Here is a 24902-nt window from a genome sequence, read left to right as displayed (position 1 = left end):
CGATTGTCACAGCGGAGCCAAATCTTTACTCAAATATTATGCAAGGGGAAAATAATGCCTTTGTTTACATTTCTGACATCAGAACATTTTCCATTCCCAGATTTTGAATATCAGTTAATGTACATGTACGATATGCCTGCTTAAACACATTATTTTACATACATGGTCTTTCAGGTTGAGCCTCTGGTGTGGGATCTTGACTGCAGCACAAACGTGTAAAAATGTTAGGAGCAATAATAAAGAAATAACTAATAATTTCCTTAGTCCTCAGCAGTTACGGTGAGGATGTAGTGGCTTTTCCAATACATCCCTCCAGCCTTCCCTTCCTCTTCGAGCAGTGGTAAACCCCCCCCCCCCTCCAGCATACTGCCCGGCTGCTCACCCCAGCACAGGTGTTTCCCATTGCCAGTCACAGTCCCTCTCACCCCAACACCAACATTGTTTTAAGGCAAAGGACTCTGGGCTCCTTCCACAGGCTTCTGACAAGCCATCGGGCCCAAGTTTAACTTCACGCATAAAACTGCATGCATCACAGTGTCCACTGGCTTAGCCTCTAGGGACAACACATGGTTTGAACATTAGCTTGTCCCTGTGAATGGGGTAAAAGTGAATCTGTGAGGCCTTAAGCCACGCAGGAAAGAGCTGAGAACAACAGACTTTTAGCACGTTTTATGCACTGTGTACAGCAGTAGATTCACAATTGCTATACTTTATAAAACAAGTGCTATGTGATAATGCGGTTACCATACCTGAGTTAATGTGAGCAGCATGCATGCACTCATCTTGATCATTTAATTTGAGTGTGCCCTAAGGTGGAGCAATCTTTATTTCATCAGCTCAAAGCCGTTTATTTCATTAAAATGTCTACTTGTCCATCAGTAAGAACCTGTTCCTTTTGAGATAAGCTGGCGGAGTTCATCATAATTGCAAATGTTTGCCCATAATATAAAGACCTTGTGGGGTCTAGTATTATTTGAGATGAAAAAGGTTGTCATGCATACAAATCGGAACAAGTGACAGCAAGTGACAGTAATTCCCGCCAACATTTTTCGATTAGAGGCAATTCATAAAGAAGTGTAAAAGTTGCTTGAACCTGCAGGGCATTATAATTTGGTTCCACAGTTTGTTTTACGTCTCTGCTTTTAAAAGTTTCAACATAATGTTTTCTATCAAAATAAAAAATCTGTTCTTTTACACAGTTTTCTTTTTGTCAACAATTGAATAGACAGTTAGGCACGAAAATGAGTACAAAATCAAGTCTTCTTCCGCAATCACTTTTCATCTGATCCTCCGACTTCCACTTCTCCCACACGTTTACAGTATACACAATAATGTACACAGAGGATCACACATGTATGCACACATGTATGCACACACACACACACACACACACACACACACACACACACACACACACACACACACACACACACACACACACACACACACACACACACACACACACACACACACACACACACACACACACACACACACACACACACACACACACACACACACACACACACACACACACACACACACATCTACACCCCACTCCCACACACATCTCCTGGAGTAGCGGCTGAGAGGGGACTAACTGACAGAGATTGCCGGGTAATTCAAGCCAACATGATTGACTTTATGATAACTTTAAAGCCCCAACTAGTCTTTATGCTTTCAAGAAATGCCAAAAGTTTTCAGCACAAAAGTGGCAGGGAATCAAGCATGAAGGGAACAAGAGGTAGAACCCCCCCTTCACAACTGCTTTCACTTCCGAGCCCACCTCCCTCCCTCACTCTTTCCCACTTGGCACTTTTAATGGCATAAAATTATGGGCCTGCAAGCGCGACAACAACTGTCTAGGTTTAAAACATAATACGTTGACAGGAGTGACATGGCCATTTTATCCTCCTCCATTAGCGCCGAGACGTGGCCACCTCCTTTGGCTCTTAAAGAACCAACCACAGTGGCAGGCCGTAGTTGTCAGACGTCACTTCCTCTGTGATTACCCGCTGACACACTGATCGGGCTGCTTTCATACTGACACTCAGAACAAATATCAAGGAGTGTGAAAGTATTTCAAGACAGGTCTCTCCGCATTTGTGACATTAAAGAACACTTATCCATAAGTACTTCCAGAAAAGGTATAACATATGATGGCTTATAGGAGAGAGATGCACGTCATGTTCAATACCAAGAAAACTAGCAGTTATTCTTTTTGGAACTATTATAAAAAAATGAATGTATATCTCAACCAGTGTAAGGCTTTTGTGATTCCAGTAAAACGTTTCTCCAAATGTTCTCTGGACAAAGCTTTTAAAATATGATTTTCAGATTTCCTTGTTTTGTTTTTGCGCCTTTGGAAATTATGATGAGCGTTTTATAAACTCAAGGTTTTTTTTCAAAACTTTTGTAAAGTTAAATCATCTGAATACAATATTTTCAATAATCAACAAATAATTTAAAACTTACTTGCCTTATTTGACTGATGTTCTTGGAAGTACTTAGTGACTGTAGTTTTATGTAAGTATTCTTAACTTATTTTCACATAAATGTCACACCAAGGCAGACACATACTGTTTAAAGACACATTATCCATCAGGAACACTGATCTCTGCTATCATAAGTCCCCCAGATAAATCATCAGCACTCCCAGTGATACTGTAAATATTATTCTGAGAAGCTCCTTTCACCCCTGCAGTATCCCAGACCCAGTCCAAACCTCGTGTCAGTCGTGGTGCAGCCATGATCCGGAAGAATGAAATCTGTCCCGTGGCGAAAGGGCCTCAGTTTCTGAAACTGTAGATCTATCCGCTAGCTAAACATGACGACCACATTCTGTGTTGTTTGCTTCTTCAGCCTAAAAGAAAAAGAGAGAGAGACATGTGAGATCTTTAATTCAAATAAACAGGAAGAGGATTATCACTCATAAGCTGCATAAGAACTTCAGTGGGGAATGTTGGGTTTGCTGAGACCATAAATAAACAAGATCCCCAGAAAGAGAAGAGAAGGACCTCCTTGTTTTGGTGTCAGCTTGTCCCGGCTTAATAAGTGTTAATGTTGCTCAAACGACATTCTCCGTGACATGCTGCGTTGTTGTCCCAGTAGCATACTGTATCAAAGCCAAGGCCTTTGTTTAGCTAATGTCCTGTGGTGGCTTCTGATTGGTCTAAATGACCTGTGACACCTCATTAGCTCCTCAAGTTTGCCTCCCTACGTCGTATTATTAATGGCGACATTGAAAACAGAAGCCATATTAACCACCTCGCACTTAATGGTGTTGGTTTTGATTAACATCACCAACAGTAAAATGACAGTGAGGTTAATGGGAACTTTGGACAGGACCACACCCCAACACACACACACACACACACACACACACACACACACACACACACACACACACACACACACACACACACACACACACACACACACACACACACACACACACACACACACACACACACACACACACACACACACACACACACACACACACACACACACACACACACACACACACACACACACACACACACACACACACACACACACACACACACACACACACACACACACACACACACACACACACACACACACACACACAGCTGATATCATCTTACCAGGGATTTAGGTGGTTATCATAGTGAGCATGAAAAATAAGACTGAACGGCCCAGGAAGCCTCCACTGACTTGTCTATATGGAGCCTCATTAGGGACATTGATGGATGGGCTATTGCCATCACCGGGCTCGCCCAGAAAAGCTCTGGGTACTATTAGTGTTTGTGTGTTTATAAACTGACACTTAATTACAGGTGCAGCATCATACCACATACATTAACGAGTCACGGCCCATTGAGTATAATGCAGGCTGGATATCAAGAGAAGGAGGAAATGGAACTACAGTATTGTTGCCCATGCATTGGTCAACACTCCGTTATTAAAATAGTTAAAAGACATAAGGATTGACATTAATCATGCGATTGGAGGTATATCATATAAAAACTTTACTAGTTTTTACTGCAGGAAAAATAAACTCAAAGGCAGCCAACATTAGAACCCCTTTCAATTTAAGAAAACAACACATTTGAAAGTTAAAATAAAGGAGCTGGCAGGATAATTGTTCCTCATTTCTGGTTTTCAAGTTGTTCGTTTGACCTTTCTCAAGTAACAGAGAAAAGGTAAAGGTTATGTTAGTTAAATACAAATAATTTCATTAAATATACTAGTAGTGAAAAAACAGACATCACAGTACGGAAAAATGAAATGCATGGTGTCTGTTTTGTTTTTTATTCACCTTAGGGGCTGCAAATCCACACATCAGAACGCATAACAGAAACTAAAGGTTTCTGAAAAAAACATTTTACTTAGTGAAATCTATACCAGTTCTAGTTTCATACACATCAATATATTGATCACAATATTTCCAAAATTCTAAAACATCTTTATTATAATTTAATGAAAAAAACAGCTGATCTTTATTTTACTAGTGAGCTTCATGTCATAGAGAACTCACTTCCCCACCTCACCACACACACTGCTGTAGTTGTGTATCGGATTTACAGCTGATAGTTTACTTTTATACCAGAGGAGGTCATATGATATATTTTCTGTTTCCCAAAATGGCTTCAGCCAAGGGCTCAGACATATAAAACATACTCCTGACAGCGATACATTTCACGTGATGACACTACTCTGAAACAATCTCGATATTGCCTTTCCCTGTCATAAACAAAACCTGACCACAGTTCTGTTCGCCGGTGTGTGTGTGTGTTGCTGACAATTTGTCTATCCAGCATGTGTGTGAAGAGGGAGGGAGAGAGGAGGAATGGTAGAGGGATATGGAGACGAAAACCTTCGTATTCTCAGCGGCAGACGGAGTAAGTAGATGGGCTCACTCTGGGGAGAGCAGTGGGAATGGTTGTAAAATGCCCAACTCCATGGTAACTGAAGGAGATGTGTCTGCTGAGAAAAGGAAAGAAAGGGGCTGGAGACAGGAAGGGGAGAAGTCTGGGTAAGAAAGGGGGAAGGAAGAGTGAAAGAAGAAAGAAAGTGAGAAGAAGGGAGGCGAGCAGACATAGAAAAAGGGATGGAACAGACATGGGGGAACTCTGGCAGGTGCTTCATCATCTGCTAAGGCATTGTCGGGCTGCCCGTAAACAGTCATTGGGCTTCTCGAGGGAGCAACCTTCTCCATAACTAGCACAGGTATAAATCTGCCTCTTAGCCACTAAATTAGACACATTCTTGAGAGAGTCTCACTCTGCAAGTGCTGCACAAACCTGAGGGAAAAAGGAAGATAGAAAATTAAGCAAATCCACCGAGAGTAGTAAAGGAGCTGCAGGAACACAGTATATGGCCTGTGTGAATTTAACCAGATGGCCACTTTGATCCATATGAAAAATTGTTCATGTTTTCTCTCGCAAAGCTGTTATGAATAGTTTCTTTACACTGAGCAAGAATTAATTTCCCCACCATCTCTAAGGGCTGTCATTGCATCTCATGTACAAGCCTGCTGTGGCTCAAAGTCCAAGGTCTGCGCTCTGTCACCTCGTCACAATGTTTATCCTTCATTACGACTCCGAAAACAGCGACACACCCTTGATTTTTTTTCCTACGATTAATTTTTCTAACATATATATAAAGTGGTGACACTGTGCGACAACATGACACTTAAGTATTGTTTTAACACTTGCAGGGGAGGGTAATGGGAGGAAAGGTCAGGGTAAAATACACCAAGGAGTGATCTAGTGTTCTGAACACATGAAGTTTTTACTGCGTGTGTGTTTATACCTTAGCAATGCGTGCATACTGTACAAGCCAAGTCTGTAAATAGCACTACTTTCTAAAAATAGCAGGACAATATGTGGACTTCCACTAGTGTTTTTTTTGTATTTAAATAACGTTTCTATGAAAGCCAAGTTAAAAGAATTCTATGACCAATGGATAAAATACACACACACTTTTAAACTCAGTAAATAAGCCAAGGAAAGTCAAACAAAAGTGTACAAAAATGTTCTTTGATAAAAACAAGGCATGAATTGTTTACCTGGTGTATATTTACATGTCATATCTGCTTCCCTGAATGCTATCTGCTGTTTTAAACAACTTTTCTGAAGTCGGAGGTCAAATTTGTCATTGAAAAGCCCCGCAAACATGAAACTCAAGTGTGCTTCTAGTGTTGTAACAGAATGCTAATCTCCTAAACACTCCATCTGTATTTACTAAAACATTGCCTCACACACAACCTTTGCATAAATGTCACTTCACACGTCACTCGGGGTCAAAGGAAAGAAAAATATTCTTTATTCTAAAAGTGTTTTATAAAAGATGTTGCATTGATAAACTGTTCTTATGATCGGGCTGTTTTAAAAAAATATACTAGGAAAATGCACAAATTAAACAATACCCCTTATGTATGGACAACATAATATAAGGAATATTTGAAATGTTTTAAGTACTATTTCAATGATATCATGCACGATGTAATGAACTATTTCAGTCTGGTGCAATTTGCACATAGTAAAACAATGGACTGTATTAATACATGCTGTCTAGGCCAAGGCTTTGTCAGTCCTCCAGTTTAGCAAGACTATTTTACTAGTTCCTCTCTCAGAGAGTTTCTCTAAAAAAATCCCCACAGGACTTCTTAACATTCTAATAAAAAGATTTTACAGAGTAGTGCGAGTGTGAATCTTGAAGATGATGCCATGGAGAAAGGAAAAAGAGGTGAGCACAAGATTGTTAAGGAGGGACAGGAAGAATAAAGGAAAGGTTGTGAGAAAATGTTACTCATACATCCAGATGGCCCCATAACATATTATATGTTAGGTTTAATTTAAATTGTGCTGTGCAATAACTAAATGATAAAAAAGTGAGTGGTGCCGTACACTCTAGTATAAAAAAGTTATTAAAATCATGCAGATATAGAAGTTTTCAACAATTCTAACTGAATACAACAAATAGTTTTAAGTGAGGTTTCAAATGTATTATTGCAGAATGTTTGACCGATCACACAGACAGAAGTGCATACTAAATCAACCAAGCCATAATCAACCTTTGATACAATAAGCCTGGTGCTGACAGAAATAATCCACTGGCCACCTTCTTAATGAATAATTGATGCCCATCTTAACAGGCTAATGAATGAATGTGGTTTGGGTTTGAGTGATGGCCCTCTCGTTGGAGAGCTATCCCAGGAGGGACAGGGCACTGGAGACGGAGGTGCCATCCTCTATAACCTGTATAATTGGTCATTTGACATGAGTGACTTGACTGTGTGTGTCCATGCACCGCCAGTGGAGACTGACCCTTTTGCCCTACTGTTTATTACCACGGTTCCAGGTTATCACACCAATTAGGGCTGGGATAACAGTGATCAGGAAAGGAAAACAAAAAGTATAAAAAAAGCATACTATTATCCCGAAGGAACAGCTCAGCAATGGCAAACATAAGAGAGTACTCTTTTGACCTCACTAAAAATATTCTTAAAAGAATAAATAACGGAGAAGTAATTATAGAATGAGATGAAAACTGTCACAGATGCAAAAAGGTTTTTCTTTCAAAGTGCTTTGTATCTTAGAAAGAAAAACAGTGTGGAGAGGTGACAAGTCTCCAAGGCTGTTCTCTGTGTGCATTTGTGTTGGGCTTGTCCAAACAATCATACTTACATTTTAGCACTATAATCACACCCTATTTCCACAGGTCTGATAACATTCTCACTGCAGTTTCGGTGTGGCACTCTCACGAAACAATACCTTATTGACACGGGCTCTGGCCTCACAATAGCCACAAAACATCAGGGTTCCTGTTTTTGTTGACACTGTTTGAGCCCTCCATTGAAGGGAAAAGCCACTGTGGACACAGCATTGCATAATTGGAACTCTCTGTCATACAATACCACAAATCAACCCTTTAAATGTTTGAGCATGATAAGGCAGCGAGAGGACACACAGAGGGGGAGCGGCACAAAGACAGGGGGAAGTCAGGTGAATGGAAGTGTGGAAAGTTGATGGAAATGGAGAGTTGGGAGAGACTATGGAGTGGAGCACCACTAGGGGACAGTAGTAAGTCATGGACGGCAGCAGGAGCAGTGCGCGCGTATCTGTGTGTTTATGTGAGTGTGTGTGCGGCAAACAGTGAACAAAAGACTTTCTTTGTTGCACTTTCAGATAATAAAAGAATTCAGAAATAGCTACTTGACTGCTTTAGAAAAGATCTTGACAATGCGTTGGCCCATAATGCACAGAAACAGCTCCAGATTTACATAATCATATGTAATGTAAACCACTACGAGGCTCCACAACCAACAAACAAACTGACTGGGGAGAGGGTGACAGCGAGAGGATCCGCTTTCCCCTATGGACTTCACACACTTACTAAAAGTACATTTTGCTTCATCTGCTCACAACAATAGGACAACGTTTGCAAATCATGAGTGCTGATGATTCAACAGAAACTAAGCTTCTCAAGTAAACACCTAAATATACTTAAAAGCACAGAATGAGGGCAGTATGCTTTATTTACTTAAAATGATTTATACCTTAATTATCACATTTTCCTTGAGGAAGAAGCCCTGGAATTCATGTAGATTCCACAGTAACAACATAGCAGAAATTATATTTGGTATAATAAAGGAAGCCTGTGTGATAATGAGACACAAAAACATAGGGGACTTTTTTCTTTAGAACAAGATGAATGGCCAGAGGATTTCACGCTGTAACTTGAGGCATTAATACTTATATCTGCTCTCTTTGTGTTGTGCGTTAAAAGGGGTAATTTGTTTGGTAACTGGTTAAACAAGAGAAGTTAACACCTCCACGTACCTCTGACGTTAGATATAACTGTCAAGAGGGAGCCAGTGTTTCTTTTTTTTGCTATGGTAACCGAGGACGTATATTGAAAACATGCTGCCGCCTCCTCCTCCTCCTCCTGCAATTAAAAGCAGAACAATAACAATATCCACCAATGACAGCAGCGTCTGTACAGTAGTTATGCCCTTCGTTAGTTTCACAATGTTCCTCATGAATTAGTTAAGTCTGTTAATTGCACATTTATTACACTCAAGGCCACAGAGAGATACACTAAATGGCTCCGGAATAAAATAACACTTCCACACGTATAGGAGTCATGAAAAATAAATTAAGCTTTTAGATTACAGTTTAACCTTGTGTCGCAAAAATAAGTGTCATACATTTTATTTACTTGCCAATTTGTCTTTCAGGTAAATAAGAAATGTTTAACCAACCATTTTAATTAGGAAATAGGGCTAAAATTCATAATTACAACATTTATTTAACAAACACAAATAGTAAACAATTGATATGCTAAGCAATAAATCCTAGATTAATAAATAATAACAATTATATGTTTTAATCTTTATTTTTAGCAAGAAATAAATAAAACCGTAATTATTCTTGAGTGCTTCGAATAAAAAACGCGGTAATGATGATATTTATTTAGAGATAAGAAATAAGGCAAATATCAAAACAATCCAGCAACATTATCTCTTCATGTTTACACTTTATCATCGCTTTTTCTGATCTCGGGCGTGTTTCATTATGGAGTGACGTTTGAGTGACACTGCGGCAGCTGTCACCGCCATGTGCTGAGGTTCCCTCTCATTTCCAGCACCAACAATAATAATGACTATTCCAGTGCTAGCCCCACTATTTGTGTTATTGTTGCAGGGTGTCAGACAGAGGCCCTGACGTTTGCTATGCTATCAGCAGGAGTGTACAAATACAAACACATTTGCCTGAGTTATTGACCTTTATCTCCCCACTTTCTTGACAGCCTTCTCCAGTTATTGACAATACAAACACATGGGACGACGCATAACCTTTCATTTACAGAGCACTCTCTCTCCCTTTTTGTCTGTCTCCCTCTCCCTGGCTTGCTCTTTCCCTCAGCCTGTGTCTCTCTGCTCTTGCAATTTGTTTAAATAAAATGGGGCAGACAATGGTACCGCTCATTTCTGCCATTTTTCTTTCACTCCAGATTTCAGAAGATAATATCATTAGACCGATACAATGGCTGCTATTCAGCCTCAGATACACAGATATTTCAAGTATTCAATATAGTTTTGACATGCTGACATTAGGGGAGATTGTTGTTTCCCTATTTGTTTGCTTACAATGTCGATTCCGTCATAAATCTTAGATTGCTAAGGCAACGTTTGTCTTCATAATGTTCAAATTACCACAGAAATATATACATGGACAGAACAATCAAAACACGAATAAGATCCAAAAGATGCACAAATAATAATCATTTGGAAAAATATATATAAATTGGTACTGTGAAAAATAAATATTTACATTGTATATATGTAGCATTTACATGTATATTTAAACACAAAAAGTATGTAGAGTTTTATTATGCAGAATGAGGGACAACATAATTATTCTGAAAATGGGACTGAATCCATAAAGCCATAATAAACAGAATAATTTACTGCATCTCAATACAGCGTTGAATAACAATGGTCATAAAAACCACGAGTATTCCACTAATGATTCTCCTCCAGAATTTATTGTGTTTTTCAATGTGTGTCCTCTTGCATTTCAGCATGAGAAATAGCACACATAAAATACATGTGTCCCCACCAGTCAGCCCCTCTGCAGGTACTTCAGAGCCCCAAAATTAAATTTTAAACAATCCAGACCAGTGTTTGGTGACCATTGTTAATCATCAAGAAACAAAGACATCAAACAATATTTGATAATGAGAAAAATGCCTCGAGGATATTAGGGGATGGGGGAGAGCACAGCGTGAGCCTCGGCAGCAGAGCTAGGTAGAGAGGCTACACCAGACACAAGCCGCATTCACATGTCTGTGTGTGGTGACGGTGGGTGTCTGTGTGTGCGTGCCTGACACACAAAAACCCACAAATGCATGCATACGTGTGTCAACTTCTATCTCATGCACATACACACATGCATGCATGCACACACACCTCGTATGGTGTTAAAAAGCCATTAAAAAAAATTACCTCTTTTTTAAAGTTCATGACGAGATCATTAGAATTCAGTGTATTGAGCCACTGGTGAGATTACAGCTTTGTGAAATTGTGCCTCATTTTGAACTTGCATCATGCCTCAACCCAATTATCTGCAGCGAAAATGGCTTAGTGTGGCTCCAAACTGTGACTGATAAAAAAATAAAGACTAACCAAAAAACTTTTCTTTAAAGATAAAAATGATTATTCTCTCAAAAATGGTCTATAAGGCTAAAAGGCTAGTCTTTTATTTGATGTATCATTCAAACCAAATATAAACACATTTTAATTAGTTATTATATGTTAAAGTGTATCAATATGCTTAAATTATACATTTAAGAGTATTTAAAAAAAAAACATTTATGTTTTCAAAAACAAATAAGAATAATTTGAGTAATAAATAAAACTGAATTATTCATTTTTTCCTCTTGTCAGTGTAATTAGTGCTTACTGAAATAGGTTGGGCAGACAGGGAAAGGAGCGTTGGGTAATGAGGAGAAAATGTTTTTTATCCCTCTTCCTCTGTCATACTGTTATTGGGTTATCCTTGATTGACGCAACGTTAACAGTTTGGCCAATCGAGGCAGATCCAGCAACCTAGGCCGAACGGCAGCATGTGCAGCCACCTCGGACATGCAAATTGCACCCAGGCAACCCGTTGACTATGATTAATGAGCCTGGGCTGCAGCCTTTGTTTCCGCGTGCAGCCGTTTAGAGTGAAATACAATCCCAAAATATTATCAATCCCCTGTTAATCCAGTAAATTTGTTCTCATCGCACATGTTGTTTGAGCAATTTACTGCCAAATGTGTGCATCTGTGTCGGCATGAGAGTGTGTGTTTGTGTGTGTAGTGGGGGTGAGCACAATTGCATTTAATTACATGTCCTGTAATTAAATTCATTAAAAGGATAATAAAATAAATGGAAGAAACAGCTTTGAAAGCTAGGGTGAAACACATGTGTCTTGTCTCCCGTGATGTAAAATATGGATGTGGGATTTGCAGGGGCAGTCATGCTGTTCAGGGGGGAAAGCATGAATCCGATACCTTGCTAATACTACAGGCATTTCCTGGTTATGGCTTACCTCGTGTTTAAACTGTGATTTTTAGAGCTGAGATCCCAGACTCCCTGAAGATTGGAGAGGAATTCTGTAGTGCAGAGGAGTGAAGTCACTGACTTCACAAATGGAAAAAAAGAAACATTATGACAGTAATGCTGACGATCTAGTGTAACAAAACACTCTCTGTGTATGGTGAGTAATATCAGTGGATATGGTAAGGAGGGACTAATGTGCCAGACATGGGAGGGCTAGCAATTTCCTTAAACTGTATGATGAGTAAAGGAAATTACACAACCTCAAAAATCGTACATTCATCGGCTGAAGATGTTGTCGATAAAAAGCAATTTCTCACACACAGACACACACACACACACACACACACACTTTCCTTCTGCTGCAAGTAAAATGTAAATGTTTCCCAGGCATTAAGGTATATAAGTGCCATTAGTGGCACAGTGCTTAGCACTACAATGGTGTGCCGAGAGCAGTGGAGCAGAGATCAGTGCAGCATCTCCTGGATATCAGAGGGAGACATCCTTTGTAAATCCATCTCCCACTGTGAGCTAGCTTCACAGCTGGTTAACGGCACTGTGTGTACCACTGCCCTGTTTACACGCAGCCTCCAAAGCACTCGTCTTTCCCCCTGCATCCTTTCCCTGTATCCCTTCCATCGCTCGCGCTCTCCTTCAGCTCATCACAGCCCACTGTGGCTCTCAAAGCCATCAAAGATGCACACAAACTGATCCAATGCAAGGGTGTTTGTGTGTGTGCACACAGGAGTACAAACACACACAAGTAGACACCTCCACACAACAAAATCTCTGATCCCTTCGCTTTTGGGGCCATTACAGTACACTGCCTTCCAACCCTTTCTCTGATTTTTATCTTTTTATACCATCACATTACACTGATCCTTTTATACCTATTACACACGCGGCTCCCCATCAAACCCCCTGATCCTCTGATACTTAGATGAGTAAACTGCTCCTCCTGCCCCTGACCTCAGCCCTTTGTAGCAATCAGACCAGACTTCCTCAGAGGCCCTGATCTTATCTGGCCATACCAATCCCACTACACAGCTCCCTTTTGTAGCCACCACAGAGCACTGAGCCCTTTCAGATCCAGGGACTGTGCCGGTGAACACACAGCCCGAGACCTCAGCTCATCTCAGACATCATACAACACTGCCCAACAACAATGAGCTCTACTTTCTGATGCACCACAGGTCAGATAGAGCCTTTCTGCTCACCGATGCATTGTTCACTCACAATGGAGAAGACCAGCAAATGTTGTTGTCAAAGAATGTTTTATTTACAGAAAGGTTTGATGTAGTCACAGGCTAGCGGACAATGATGCAAAATGAAGTTGATATTTTTTCACATTTTAAGGCTAATTTGTCATAATTTTTGTATTGAGAATACAAAATTAAGAGAAATTAAAAACTCACCATAAATTACTCTGAGACTTTTCTGCATTCATCTGCAAAGAGAGAATGTTAAAGAGAAAATCTATTAGGGTAGACTGAGGTTTAGCACTGTTCAGAGACTAATTACACAACAATGCCATTGTAAAATTATATTGATCTCAAGGGATGTATTTGACAAATTAGGTCTTAAAGATTTTAGTCCTATCTAAGTATGGTAAAATCAACACTCCAGACAGAAGCAATCATATGGTTCAGAGGGAAAAAAGGAAACACAATGAATCATTAATTGACTATTGACCATCTTTCTTCACATTTCAGCTTGCCTTTGTTGAATAGCTATTTCCATTAAAATACCAGCAATTTTGAAATTACAAATGTTACAACCATCAGCAAAGCAAACAGTTATCCTTTATATCAAACATTGTTCTTGTATGTTTTACAATTTCTTTCTACAGTACTCTCCAGTATACACCATCACCCTTGGCCTGATTTACATATTTCTGCCAGGGGCATTTAAAGCACTTCCTTGGTGAGGTGAAAGGTGTTGATGATTCTGGGGACCCACAGCTGGGGATGGTCCACAGAAATTCCTGCAGAATGAAGGAAATAATTAAGAAAAGACCAGACCAATATTCTCTAAACAGTCAAATAACTACCTACAATATATACACATTAATGACGTGCAGTGGAATTTGGCAGACTTTCTTTTAAAGAAAATCCTACCACAACACTGATCCTGAAACAAATATTTTGTTATCAGAAATGGTAAATGCATTTAGGGAGCTGAAACACAATAACATTAAATTAATGATTATACTTTGTAATTAACAGGCAATTTGTCTGGATTTGCAATTGTTTAAATATTTACAAAAGAGGCAGAATTATAATTAGCATAAACTGAAGTTGAGTTAGGCCCAAAGCAGGCTGTAGGCTGCCCATTTTGTGTCTGTCTTTGAACATATCAGTAAAACCAACTGTAGCCTATGCAAAAACAGAAAAATACTAGCTCTAAACGTACATTATTGACACTTAAATTGTTGTCAATAGTTTAACAGTACTACTATGTAATCATTCAACAAGGTGCTCCCTGATATGTTCAATTGTTTTTCACTCGCTTTCTAAAAATTCCACAAACGTCGGTGCATTTTCATGAATTTCCCTTTATTTTGTCCTGTGGGACTGGAAAGCAGGCAACGAGTTTGCAGGAGAAACTATCGCGAAATATTTAAAGTACCTGCCTTTGTATTGCTTGCATTTGGGGAGAATCCAGTGATGCTTCGTAGCTGCAGTAACAGAGCAGCAGCAGCATGTTTTAGCAGAACTCCGCCTACGTGCTACCAACCAACCAATCACATGCTGGTATACTCAGCTCCGCAGATGCATCGACCAATCATAGGGCTCTTCACACAAAAGTCACCTCTTCAACTTCCTAGCGGGAAGCTGCTATCGGGAAGTGTGAACAGGCTGCTGGAATAGCTGGTAAACAACCCTTTTACACACACATTTATTAACCAAGATCATCTTTTACAATGTGTTGCATGCATTGGCATCCAGCAGTCTTTAGATGATGTGAGGAAATGTTTTATGTTGGGTTGTTGTTTTTTCGTATGTAGCGCCAGTCATAACATAAAGCTATGTTTGGTTAGCAGTGCAGGTCCAGCTGTTTTTGACAGCTGCCAGTCACCTGTTGTCGTTTCCCTTTCTAAATCAGATTGCTATTGGAGCATCCGGCAATCAAACTCTCACTATGTGTTTTTACAGATAAATACAGTCATACGAATCAAAGAAGATGAAGCTGTCCCGAGCTGAATATAAGGAGATTGTGAGATGGACTGATCAGCTGAGACCCACCCGTCAATGTATGAAGATTCTGAAAGAAAGATTTCCAAAGTAAGTGGCCCGGTTTCTGAAGTAGTGTATCAATACAATGTTATAAATAAAATGCATGAATTCCTAACCCCTACTCAAGTAAAAGCACAAAACAAAGAAGTATACCCAAAGTTAAATAACTCATCATGCAGAATGCCCCATTTCAGAATAATATATTATTGGACTATAATTATTGGTGCATTTATCACTTTAATGTTGCAGCTGGTAAAGGGTGGGGTTAATTTTAATTACTTAATATATTGCTGGGTAGCTTAACCTATAACAAATATTATTTATTAGTTGATTTATATATTTTTTCCGTTCATAATCTGACTCTTCAAAGTTATTGAAGCTGTCATGTAAAGTAAGTGAAGTCAAAAGCAAAATATTGCCACTAAAAATGTAATGGAGTGGAAGTAAAATGTAGCAAATCATTTTAACACTCAAATAATGTGAAAGTATCTCAAACTTGTACTTAAATACATTACTTGAGTAATTATACTTACAGTCCACCACTGCGCTGAACTCTTTGAGCTTCCTCACATGTGTAAATGTTTTGTGTTTTTAACATACTTTCTATAATGTACATCAATGAATAGTGTCCGAAATTGCCGAAAATAATGTGTTTGAATAATAATTGAAATACTGAGTGATGACTTTAACATTTATCGACTCCCAATAATACCATCTCTTTTTTTTTTTTATCTCCTGTTAGATATGTATAACCCCATTTAATTCACCCCTTATGACCACTAATTAATTATACACAGGTTTCTCTATAGGCTTCCACCACAGCATTAGCCAATGTTTTGCCATGCAGCGCCTTCACTTCCAGAAATCGAAGAGAGAGGTTAATGGTTGTGTTTGCCTTTCTCCTTGACACTGAGGGCCCTCACTTTATTGAACCTAACATGTGTAATCCCCCAAGGCCACCAGGACACCATGGCTGATCCCTTCGAGGTCACTTACAAAGTCGTATGTATTTGGAGCTTCCTACTTCCATTGTGCCCTAATCACCAATCTAGAAGAAGGTATCAGAACCCCAAAGGAGACACAGCAGAGCTTGATCTTGCCTTTATTCTCACTGTCAGCATTTTACGGAATATGTCATGCGTATAAAGTTCATTCAATATCCTGTATGTTTAGGCACCACCACTAGGAGCTCCTTCTCATGTTTATTTTGAGTTTCCTTTCACCTTTCGGTTTTCTTATCCAAACTGGCTTTAACAAACATTCCAAATACCAGTTTTTCAAAAAGTGGAACTGGTGGGTGCAATAATTAAAGAAAAACATTGGAGCGTTTTCATTCCAATAATTCAGCACGATCTCTCTTTCCGGAGGAGCTGGCTCTTTTGTTTAGTCTCGCTGGTTATTGTTATTATTTCATTCACCATAACCAGTCTTGGGGAGACTCCTGCTCTTTAAAATCCCTGAGTCTCGTCACTGGGCCTGACAGACAGGCACGGCAGCAGTGTTTTCACAGCCTGCAAAATTATTCTGGTTGTCCAATCAGCTGAGCTGGGCTCTGGAGGGTTAGTGATTGGACTGGCAGGAAATCAGGCTCTTAAGACATAACATATCGACTAGGCCATCCATCATCTCTTAGCATGCGCTCAGGCACGGCAGTCAGCCACCCCCGCCCCACACCCCTCCTGTCCCCTCGGACTGTGTGGGAGCCCTGCCACTGCGTAAATATTGGCCAGGCTGGGGCTGGCAGGAGGAGGGTTGGAGGGGGGTTAGGGGTTTGTTGTGGACAAGCCTGCACTCTATCTCTCTGGCTATAATGCTCGGAGAGAAAAAAAAGACAGGTATCTGAATATCAAATAATTTCACATCGCACTGGGTCGATTTCCAAATGATGCTAGCTATGTTGAGTGAAGTGCAAATTAATTTGTTGGCTACCAGCGTCATGAAAGAGGCTGTAGTAGTTTCCTCGGGGGCTCGAATACACACTTATTAAGTGCTAATTATAACATAAAATATAATTTATTGTATTGTTATGTTAACTTTTTAAATAACAGCAGTCAACATTCATGAATGACATTGTTTAGTTATCAATAATTTTCCTTTTTTTTTAATAATATTTGATTAGCTATTAAATAATATGTATTAGTCTATTTAAAACAAAAAAAGCAACATTAACTTCCATTGATGAGTATGTAGTATGAATGGCCATGATCCTCAAACATCTGAATGCTGCATTGTGTTCAAAACCATTTCATAATCATTGCCATTAATTTTGGACTTAAATGGAGGAACATTTGAACTTTGAACAAAAAGATTGTTAAAGGCCATTTCAAGGTAATTTCCACGGAAAGTCTGTCAGTCTTTCTGTTGTACTAAGAGTATGGGTAGTGGGAGGAGAGAGGGAGTGTCCCATAGACAGACAGAAAGAGAGAGATTGTGATGTGGAGTCCCTCATCTGTAACGGCTGCATAACACAGATGTTGGGAGTCATCTGTCAGCCTGGCCTCTCTTGCCGGGCCCGAGCTGCTCTGGGGGGAAAAGAATTGGACACGGTGCTGTCACTTTTTACCCCCACTCACAATGGAGGGACATGCAAATATCAACCCCCATTCCTGCCCTCTCTTCCTTGCCCTCCTTTTTAGCCAGCCGTGGTGCCCTGCCTAGTATCTGGACTGCGGCTTGGCAGCGAGAGGGAAGGGGGTGGGAGGGCTCATCGTAGGTCGGTTTGGGGGAAAATGTGACATCAGTCCCATCAGGTTCTTCTCTTGCCACATATTAGAATTGGAAATGATGGGCTGCTCTCTAAGGCCTTGCCTGGCTTCCCTTGGGGTCTAGAGGGGACCCCATTCCTTCCACCCTTTGTCCCCAGAGAGAGTCTGTGTAAGAAGGGCGAGAAAAAGAGGGAGGGAATGAGAGTCCTCTGTGTCCTTCTGTGCTGTATTATGAATGAATTTGGATGTAATGATTACCCCCCTCTTTAAAATGCCATTCGGCTCACTCCTCATATGGCTTTCACAGTCATGAAAGTGGGAGGGTGTGCAGAAAGGGGCAGATGCCTCTGATTTTTAAAATGCTTAAAAAGTTAAGTGTGAAGCATCCCTCCCCGCTAAACACAGCCACTGCATCTCTCTCTCTTTTTACTCTCTCACACTCACACACACACTCGCACAGCTCCCTGGTGAGGAGTCCCTGAACGTTTTTCGAATCGGGCCCTAATGTGCCGTTTTCATCAGCACTGAGGCGGGCTGCAATATGGTGCTGGGGCTCGCTCTGGGAATATGAATGTTGATTAAGCATGCGTTCAGCCTTTTGAAATTCTGAAGAAGTGTCAGAATAATGGATGTTGAGCAAATGTCAAGCATTTGTTAATTTCTCTGTTATTTGGGGTTTATCTAGCATGATCTTTGAAAGGAAAACGCGGGACAGGGTTGTTGTGGCATGTGCCATTGATATGGTGATTTCTTGGCAACACACACTTTGTTTTTGATGGTAATATCTAGGCTCAGGACGAAGCTTGGGGACTTGCTCATTGATTATTTATCGTTGCTGTAGTGTTTATTTCTTTATTTACATGCCGACTAAAGCTAAGGATTTGATAGCAGGCACGATGCATTAAACTGGCAAGCTCTTTTTATATCTATAAATATAAATATAGATAATGTTTTTTTTCATAGAACTAAACTAAATACCTGACGGATCATCATTGTTTTTTAGGCTCTCTTGCAAAATCAATGCAGCAATTTTTTTGCAAAATTGTTTAGCTGCTTTAAGTACTTCACTTCCTTTGCTATATTAATTAATTAAAAAGTTGTATAATTTTCTTGCATATCAGAAACTACATTATCCTTTTTCAAACTAAATCTAAATACAATATCTATATCAAACATGTTATTGTTATATTGGTCCAATTTGAAACCTGTACATTTACATGTTATATTATCAGTTCAAACACCTTTACTTAATGTTGAGGAATGACGTATTTAGAGGTAAACACATGTCATTTTATAAGTGAAATGGGATCTAAAGATGTATATTCATACTGCCAAAGTATTAATATAGCATTTCTAAAGTGTCCCAGTCGGACTGTTTCTACATTTAGCTGAGAACTCCCCTGTTGTCTCTGTGGAATCAAATGAGTTGCTCTGTTGTAGCTCTCATGAAGGTAAACTACAAGAGCTTTTTTATAGCCTGGAAGTGGCAATGACATTACCCAGAGACTGATCTAGTGCAGAGCCTGTGGGGGCAGCTGAGGCGGCCCCCGGTGCACGGCCTCAAACTTCTGGTCCGCCATATTGAACAAAACACAAACTGGCAGTTGTGGCTTTGGGGTACAACCCTTGAAAGCTGAGAGGCTGGCAAACTAATTCCACAGCTTTATGTGGTTAGATGAGCTTTGGAAGGGTGAAGGGATGAATGAAGTGTAAGCAGAGAGGAGGGATGGAGAAAGAAGAGAAGTTGTGCTGAGTTTACAACTTCATGTCAAGCTAAGGAGTTCATGAATAAAAGATGGAGTCAATTACTTGATTAGGAAGCAAAGGAAGGACTACTTCCTCTTCATATCTTCAAGACATCGTCCAAGCACACGCCTTTTCGGCTCATTGGGCTAAAAATACTATATGAAATAAGGTCTTAATATAGAGGCCAATTATCAACTCAGAAATATCAGCTATGGTGAGCAATACCAACAAATCACTGTACGGTAGAAACAGTGTTGTCCCTCAAGCCCCAGAGCCAGATACACTCAGAGCAAAACCTACAGCATAGAGCAGCACAGTTCAGCTGGGCAGCCATGGTGGAGTCTCTTGCCTCAGGTTCTCTTTGCATACTAGGTTCAATTGCAAAAGAAGAATGAAACAAATTGCCCAGAATGGTACAAGTTCCCCAGCCACGCTTGGGGGAGTAGGCAATTGGTCAGTATAATGTGTTTCTTTGCCAGACCAGTGGACGCTCGCCACTTGACGGATAACCTGGACCTCATTTTCAATTTCTACGAGAATTTGCAGAAGCAGCGATGACAATAATCACACGATAGCAAAGGCAACACATCATAATAGTTAGAACATGTTTTGTCACACACAGAGCCACGAAGATCCCCAGCTTTCAGGAGGAATCACAATTAGGGATGTGATTGTGGGATATTTCTTGCTCTTTTTGGCACCATTATTTAACAGTTCTGACATCTACGTGCACCTCGGCAGACAGAAATGTTAAAGATTGTAATAAAGTGAATAGGCCTCTGTAGGGGTCATATTTTTTGTCTATTAGGACAATTGTAGACAGTGTGATGTGCTGTTGTGCTTCTACTGGAGCCATTTCTGTCCATAGTCCCCCTCGGGCTTGTAAGTCTGTATTCTGCAGAGAGAGCTGGGAGGGTGGGGGGGCAATATAAGTAAATGTAGTGGAATGTACTCAGGCTTTCAGGGCATTTTTCTTCATTTATAGAAAAGAATATAGTGGATCTGTTGATCTCTGTTAGATCTGTTGAACTAACAAGAAAATATAACAATATAACTGCAATTACAGTAAATACTATACATGATTGTTAATGTGTTTTCTGTAATAGGAAGAAGGCTTTACAGTTGTTTTGCACGGGGGTAAAAGTAATTTGAACTGCAAACACGTGCGCTCATTGTGCAAGTATTTGTACGAAGCTGTGTGACACACTGAGATTTGTGTTTGTTTCTATCTCTTGTCAAAATATATCACATTTATACATTAATGCGTAAAGATTTTTTTGGTACACATTTGTTTTGCTGCTGATGATGGAGAAACAGATGTTAGTATTTTGCATATCAGCATGTGTAATTAGCAGCATTTGCATATCCAGAGTGTTTTACCCACATTCAGCTGTTTTTCACTTTATAAAATATTGATCTATAGGAAAATAAATGCGTAATATATTATTGTCAGCAATCCCGCATTGATGAAATGAGATCTAGGTGAGATATAAATCCTAACTTTGCTAGGGAAGCATTAGCTAATAAAGTAATTTATATAACAACAAGGTATTACAACTGCGCAATATTTCCTTACAATTTCTAAGAGTGAATCATTTTATCCATGTCATTCTCTTTTTAAAAAAGCAGCTTCATCGTCCATTAGGAAAAATATGTGCTATGCCTTAATTAGCCAGCTCCATGCCCTGAAGAGTCTCACCATGCAACACTCACTGCATGCAGATCCACCAAATGCTAAATACTGTCGCAGCATATGATACCAATGCCATTAGCCAGGTGGCTTTCATTACCTAAATTACAGCTATTGTTTATAATTAATTATTTGTAAATAGGAAGATTCTGAATATAATGGATGGCTTGAATTCCCTCATCTCCTATTAATTAGGTTGTAGGGAATTTCTAGGCTTTTCGCAACTGTTTTCTTCCATGTAAGCTTAAGACACTGATGCACTTGGAACGCATGAGGAGTCAAGGCAATTCAACACTCAAATATGAATTTGTCAGATTCATAACCAGTGGATAGCCTAACTTAATAGAGCCTAAAGCACTGACCAGACAAGCATACCAGCTCAGTGACAAAGTGAAAGTCCCTAATTGTTTTTAATTTAATCTGCTGCTTTACTATTTTGGGTGCCAGTGCATATTAATGCTCTGTCTTATGTTGTAAGGAAGGGTAATTAGGTTGAGAGTGAATGATTCCCTAACCACTCTTCTGTCTCCCAACCTTCTGTTTCCCCATGTTCTAAATTATATCCAAGAGGGAGGGATTTTAATTTTTTCTTCTCTCATAAAGGTCAGTGTTCAGATGTGCTGCATTGCACGGACTCTTTTTGTAGTGGTTTGAAAATGTTCCTTTTCGCTTTTTAATACATTTAAATAATTAAACACTGTTTTAAAATCAAACAGTCAAACATCTATCTAATTCAAAAAGATACAAAGATTGATGAATTAGTTATTATAAAAACACTAAGATATTTCAATGTGGAGATGTTACACTTTCGTACTCCAAAGTTGTCATAGCCAGGGGGGGATTTTGGGATTAACCCTAGAAGAAAGTTCTGTAATTTAACAATAATGTTTTGAAATATAAACAAAATACTATTTATCTTTATGTTGTATCACAGCATTAAAAATAATAACATGCAATAATCATTCTTCTGTGCTCATAATGTGCATACATACGAATAAAATGCTTTGTTTAAAACAAGAAAAGGCAGTGAGAAATAAATCAGGTTTTGGAATATTTATAGAATAATTTTGTATCAGACCATGTCTCTCAGAATCTTGTATTATGAGGTAAGGTAGTGTATGTATAACCGTGCTACTGTGCAGCAGGCAGATCAGATCCCCATTGTAAGACTTCACTTGGCACTATATGTTAGCATGAATAGAGCTTACTGTGCCCAGGAGAGCACAGATTGGATATACATTAATGCAAAGTCTGCAATAACCTACTATTCATGTCTGTTAAATGGAAAAAGGGCACTATACAATATGAGCACAGTGTAAAATATGACAGACTCTATAAAATGCAGATCGTCTTGGTTTGGATCGAGGTGTCTGCCCTCATCTCTTTTACATCGCTCTCTTTTTCTTCAAAATCGTAGAATACTTGGTCTTGTTTCAACACTCAAGTTAGTTTCAGCATTTGTGAAGCTTTTATCCATTTTCCATGTCAGCAACAACTGCTATAGGTGAAGCAGAAAAAACAAAAGTCCCCAAAGTTCTTTGTGTTTTTGAAATGGATATGTTTTCCCAGATATTTAGAGCAGTTTATGTCCCTTTTTAAAGTTAACAGGGTATAGATTTAGCAATTAGGCTGTAATCATGCTCATTATAGAGAGTAATCCATTTAAAACCTAACAGATGTCTGTTCCAACAGGGGGATCGTGATGGTCCCATGCCAACAATAAGGCCGTAATGTTGTTGAAATGCTCAGGTGCATGGTTGAAGTGTGGAAGATTTTTTTTTTTCTTCCCTTAAGTGTCCACATGTTGACAGTTGACCATTTAATGGCCCACTTAATTGCAGTGGCCCCTTCATCCCCGAGCATCATTGTACATTAATGCTGAGGTGGCAGTGAGTTTCCCCTTCTTCTCCTTCACTTCAAACGGTTTTTCATTCACATATTGTAACTGTAACTTTGTGGTTGACAAGACTCATCTGTGATGGGTCGAGCCCCAGAGAGTTTGAATAGTCACAAATTAGCTGTTCTCCGGCCTTACAACTTAAAAACTGGCATCTGAAGAACCCAATATGACGTGTTTGGTGGGGTAAGCCATTATAAACTGCTAAACTATTCCTGTGGTTAAAATGCTTTTATTAAAAATGGCCGCAGACGGAGACTCCAGACAGAAATCAATGTTCGAGATTCCTTTGGCTTTGTTTACATGTCACATGGTTATTTCATGGTTTATAGTGATTGATGTCGAAGGCCTATGTGGACTCAATAGTTTAATGCAGAAAGGAAGCTTCAGCCTCTCCTCAGTATTTACATACCACTCTCAGGTGACTTGTAACCAAAAGTCCATTAAATTTAACAATCAAGTGTACTGAGAGCAGTATATGGAAACCACTGGAGACCATCACATAGCAGTTTGTGTATGTCCATGTGTGTGTGCTGCGTTCATGTGTTCTTCCCATTCATATGCACGTGGAGGTATGTATCATCCAATTAGAATAATATCTGTCACCAATTTAAATATCCCCAACCCAGAGGAGCCTGTGGGGGTGGGAGAGGAGTATTGAAGGGGCTGTGAGTCCCTGTTGGAGCTGCCTGTTTTCCAGGTTTCTCTCTCTGCCAGGTGTTTGACATTGACTAGAGCTGGAGATGAATGTAACTTATGGCATCCCATAGAATCCACTGACTCCTGGGAGTCCAAGCTTCCTGCAGTGAAAGTTTCCATTTTCAAAGCCCATCAGTTGCAGTGGGACGGATCCAGAGAGGCCCATATGCCAGCTCTGACAGTGAAGCAAGAAAACTTTCTCCTATCCGTGCATTGCTACACCAATCACACAAATAGATACACAATCTCACAGTGGTCAACTCCTTTTGCAAAGAGACATCTACCAAACCACAGAGTGTTATTTCCAGTGAATGCTGGGTTTCTCTCAGCACATCCTGTCCTTTATCTGCATGAATGTCATTACTTTTGCTTCAACATTGTTATGTTTGGTTTGGGTATGTTCTTTATGAGTGCAATAACTGCACTTCAATGTTGAACAATTTATTTTCCAGCTCTCTCACTGTAGATAAAATGGATGGAAGAAGATGGTATGTATGAATGAGTGAAAGGGAAAAATAACAGGGTATATTTTTCTCATCTCTCATACCACGCATAACCTCCCCCTGTCTTCCACCCCTACGCCATCGTGGCAGGAATCCTTTGTCAGAGGTGTTCATCTGGAACAACTTTGCCACACTTGTTTTCATGTTCTTTTAGATTACAGGGCAGCTGGCCCCAGCTTTGAAGCTCCCCCTCTCCCTTTGTCTCTGTGCAATGCACTCTGGTAATTAACTTTGTCCTTCTTTTATTTGTTCCAGTCACTCGCAGTCCACTCTTCTGAGCATCTTCTCCCTGGAGTACCAGGTTAGAAGTTTTCTTCCTTTGTGAG

General features: G+C 39.7%; 1 protein-coding gene and 1 long non-coding RNA gene across 3 annotated transcripts in view; one reads left to right on the top strand and one right to left on the bottom strand.

The window, feature by feature from the left end:
• Positions 1-2540: 2540 nt before the first annotated feature.
• Positions 2541-14830, bottom strand: LOC307046921. Its single transcript, XR_013810290.1, has 5 exons — positions 14733-14830; positions 13989-14084; positions 13516-13547; positions 12093-12184; positions 2541-2863 (listed from the first exon to the last, which is right to left on the bottom strand). It is a non-coding gene; the product is annotated as an uncharacterized lncRNA (long non-coding RNA).
• A 33-nt stretch (positions 14831-14863) lies between these two features.
• cdin1 (CDAN1 interacting nuclease 1) overlaps positions 14864-24902 on the top strand; it is a 53079-nt gene continuing 43040 nt past the window's right edge. The window contains exons 1-3 of one of the 2 annotated variants that reach the window (XM_079693591.1): positions 14877-14973; positions 15256-15384; positions 24832-24877. In XM_079693591.1, coding sequence (XP_079549717.1) covers positions 15284-15384; positions 24832-24877 — 147 coding nt within the window. In that variant the 5' untranslated portion in view covers positions 14877-14973; positions 15256-15283. Of the gene's footprint in view, positions 14974-15255; positions 15385-24831; positions 24878-24902 lie in introns of both variants that reach the window. The other variant, XM_079693592.1, reaches the window with a different exon arrangement.

Source organism: Notothenia rossii (genome assembly GCF_949606895.1).
Source record: "Notothenia rossii genome assembly, chromosome: 7".
Lineage (NCBI taxonomy): Eukaryota > Metazoa > Chordata > Actinopteri > Perciformes > Nototheniidae > Notothenia > Notothenia rossii.
Note: the sequence above shows the minus strand (reverse complement) of the source record. Positions and strands in the feature narration are given on the sequence as shown.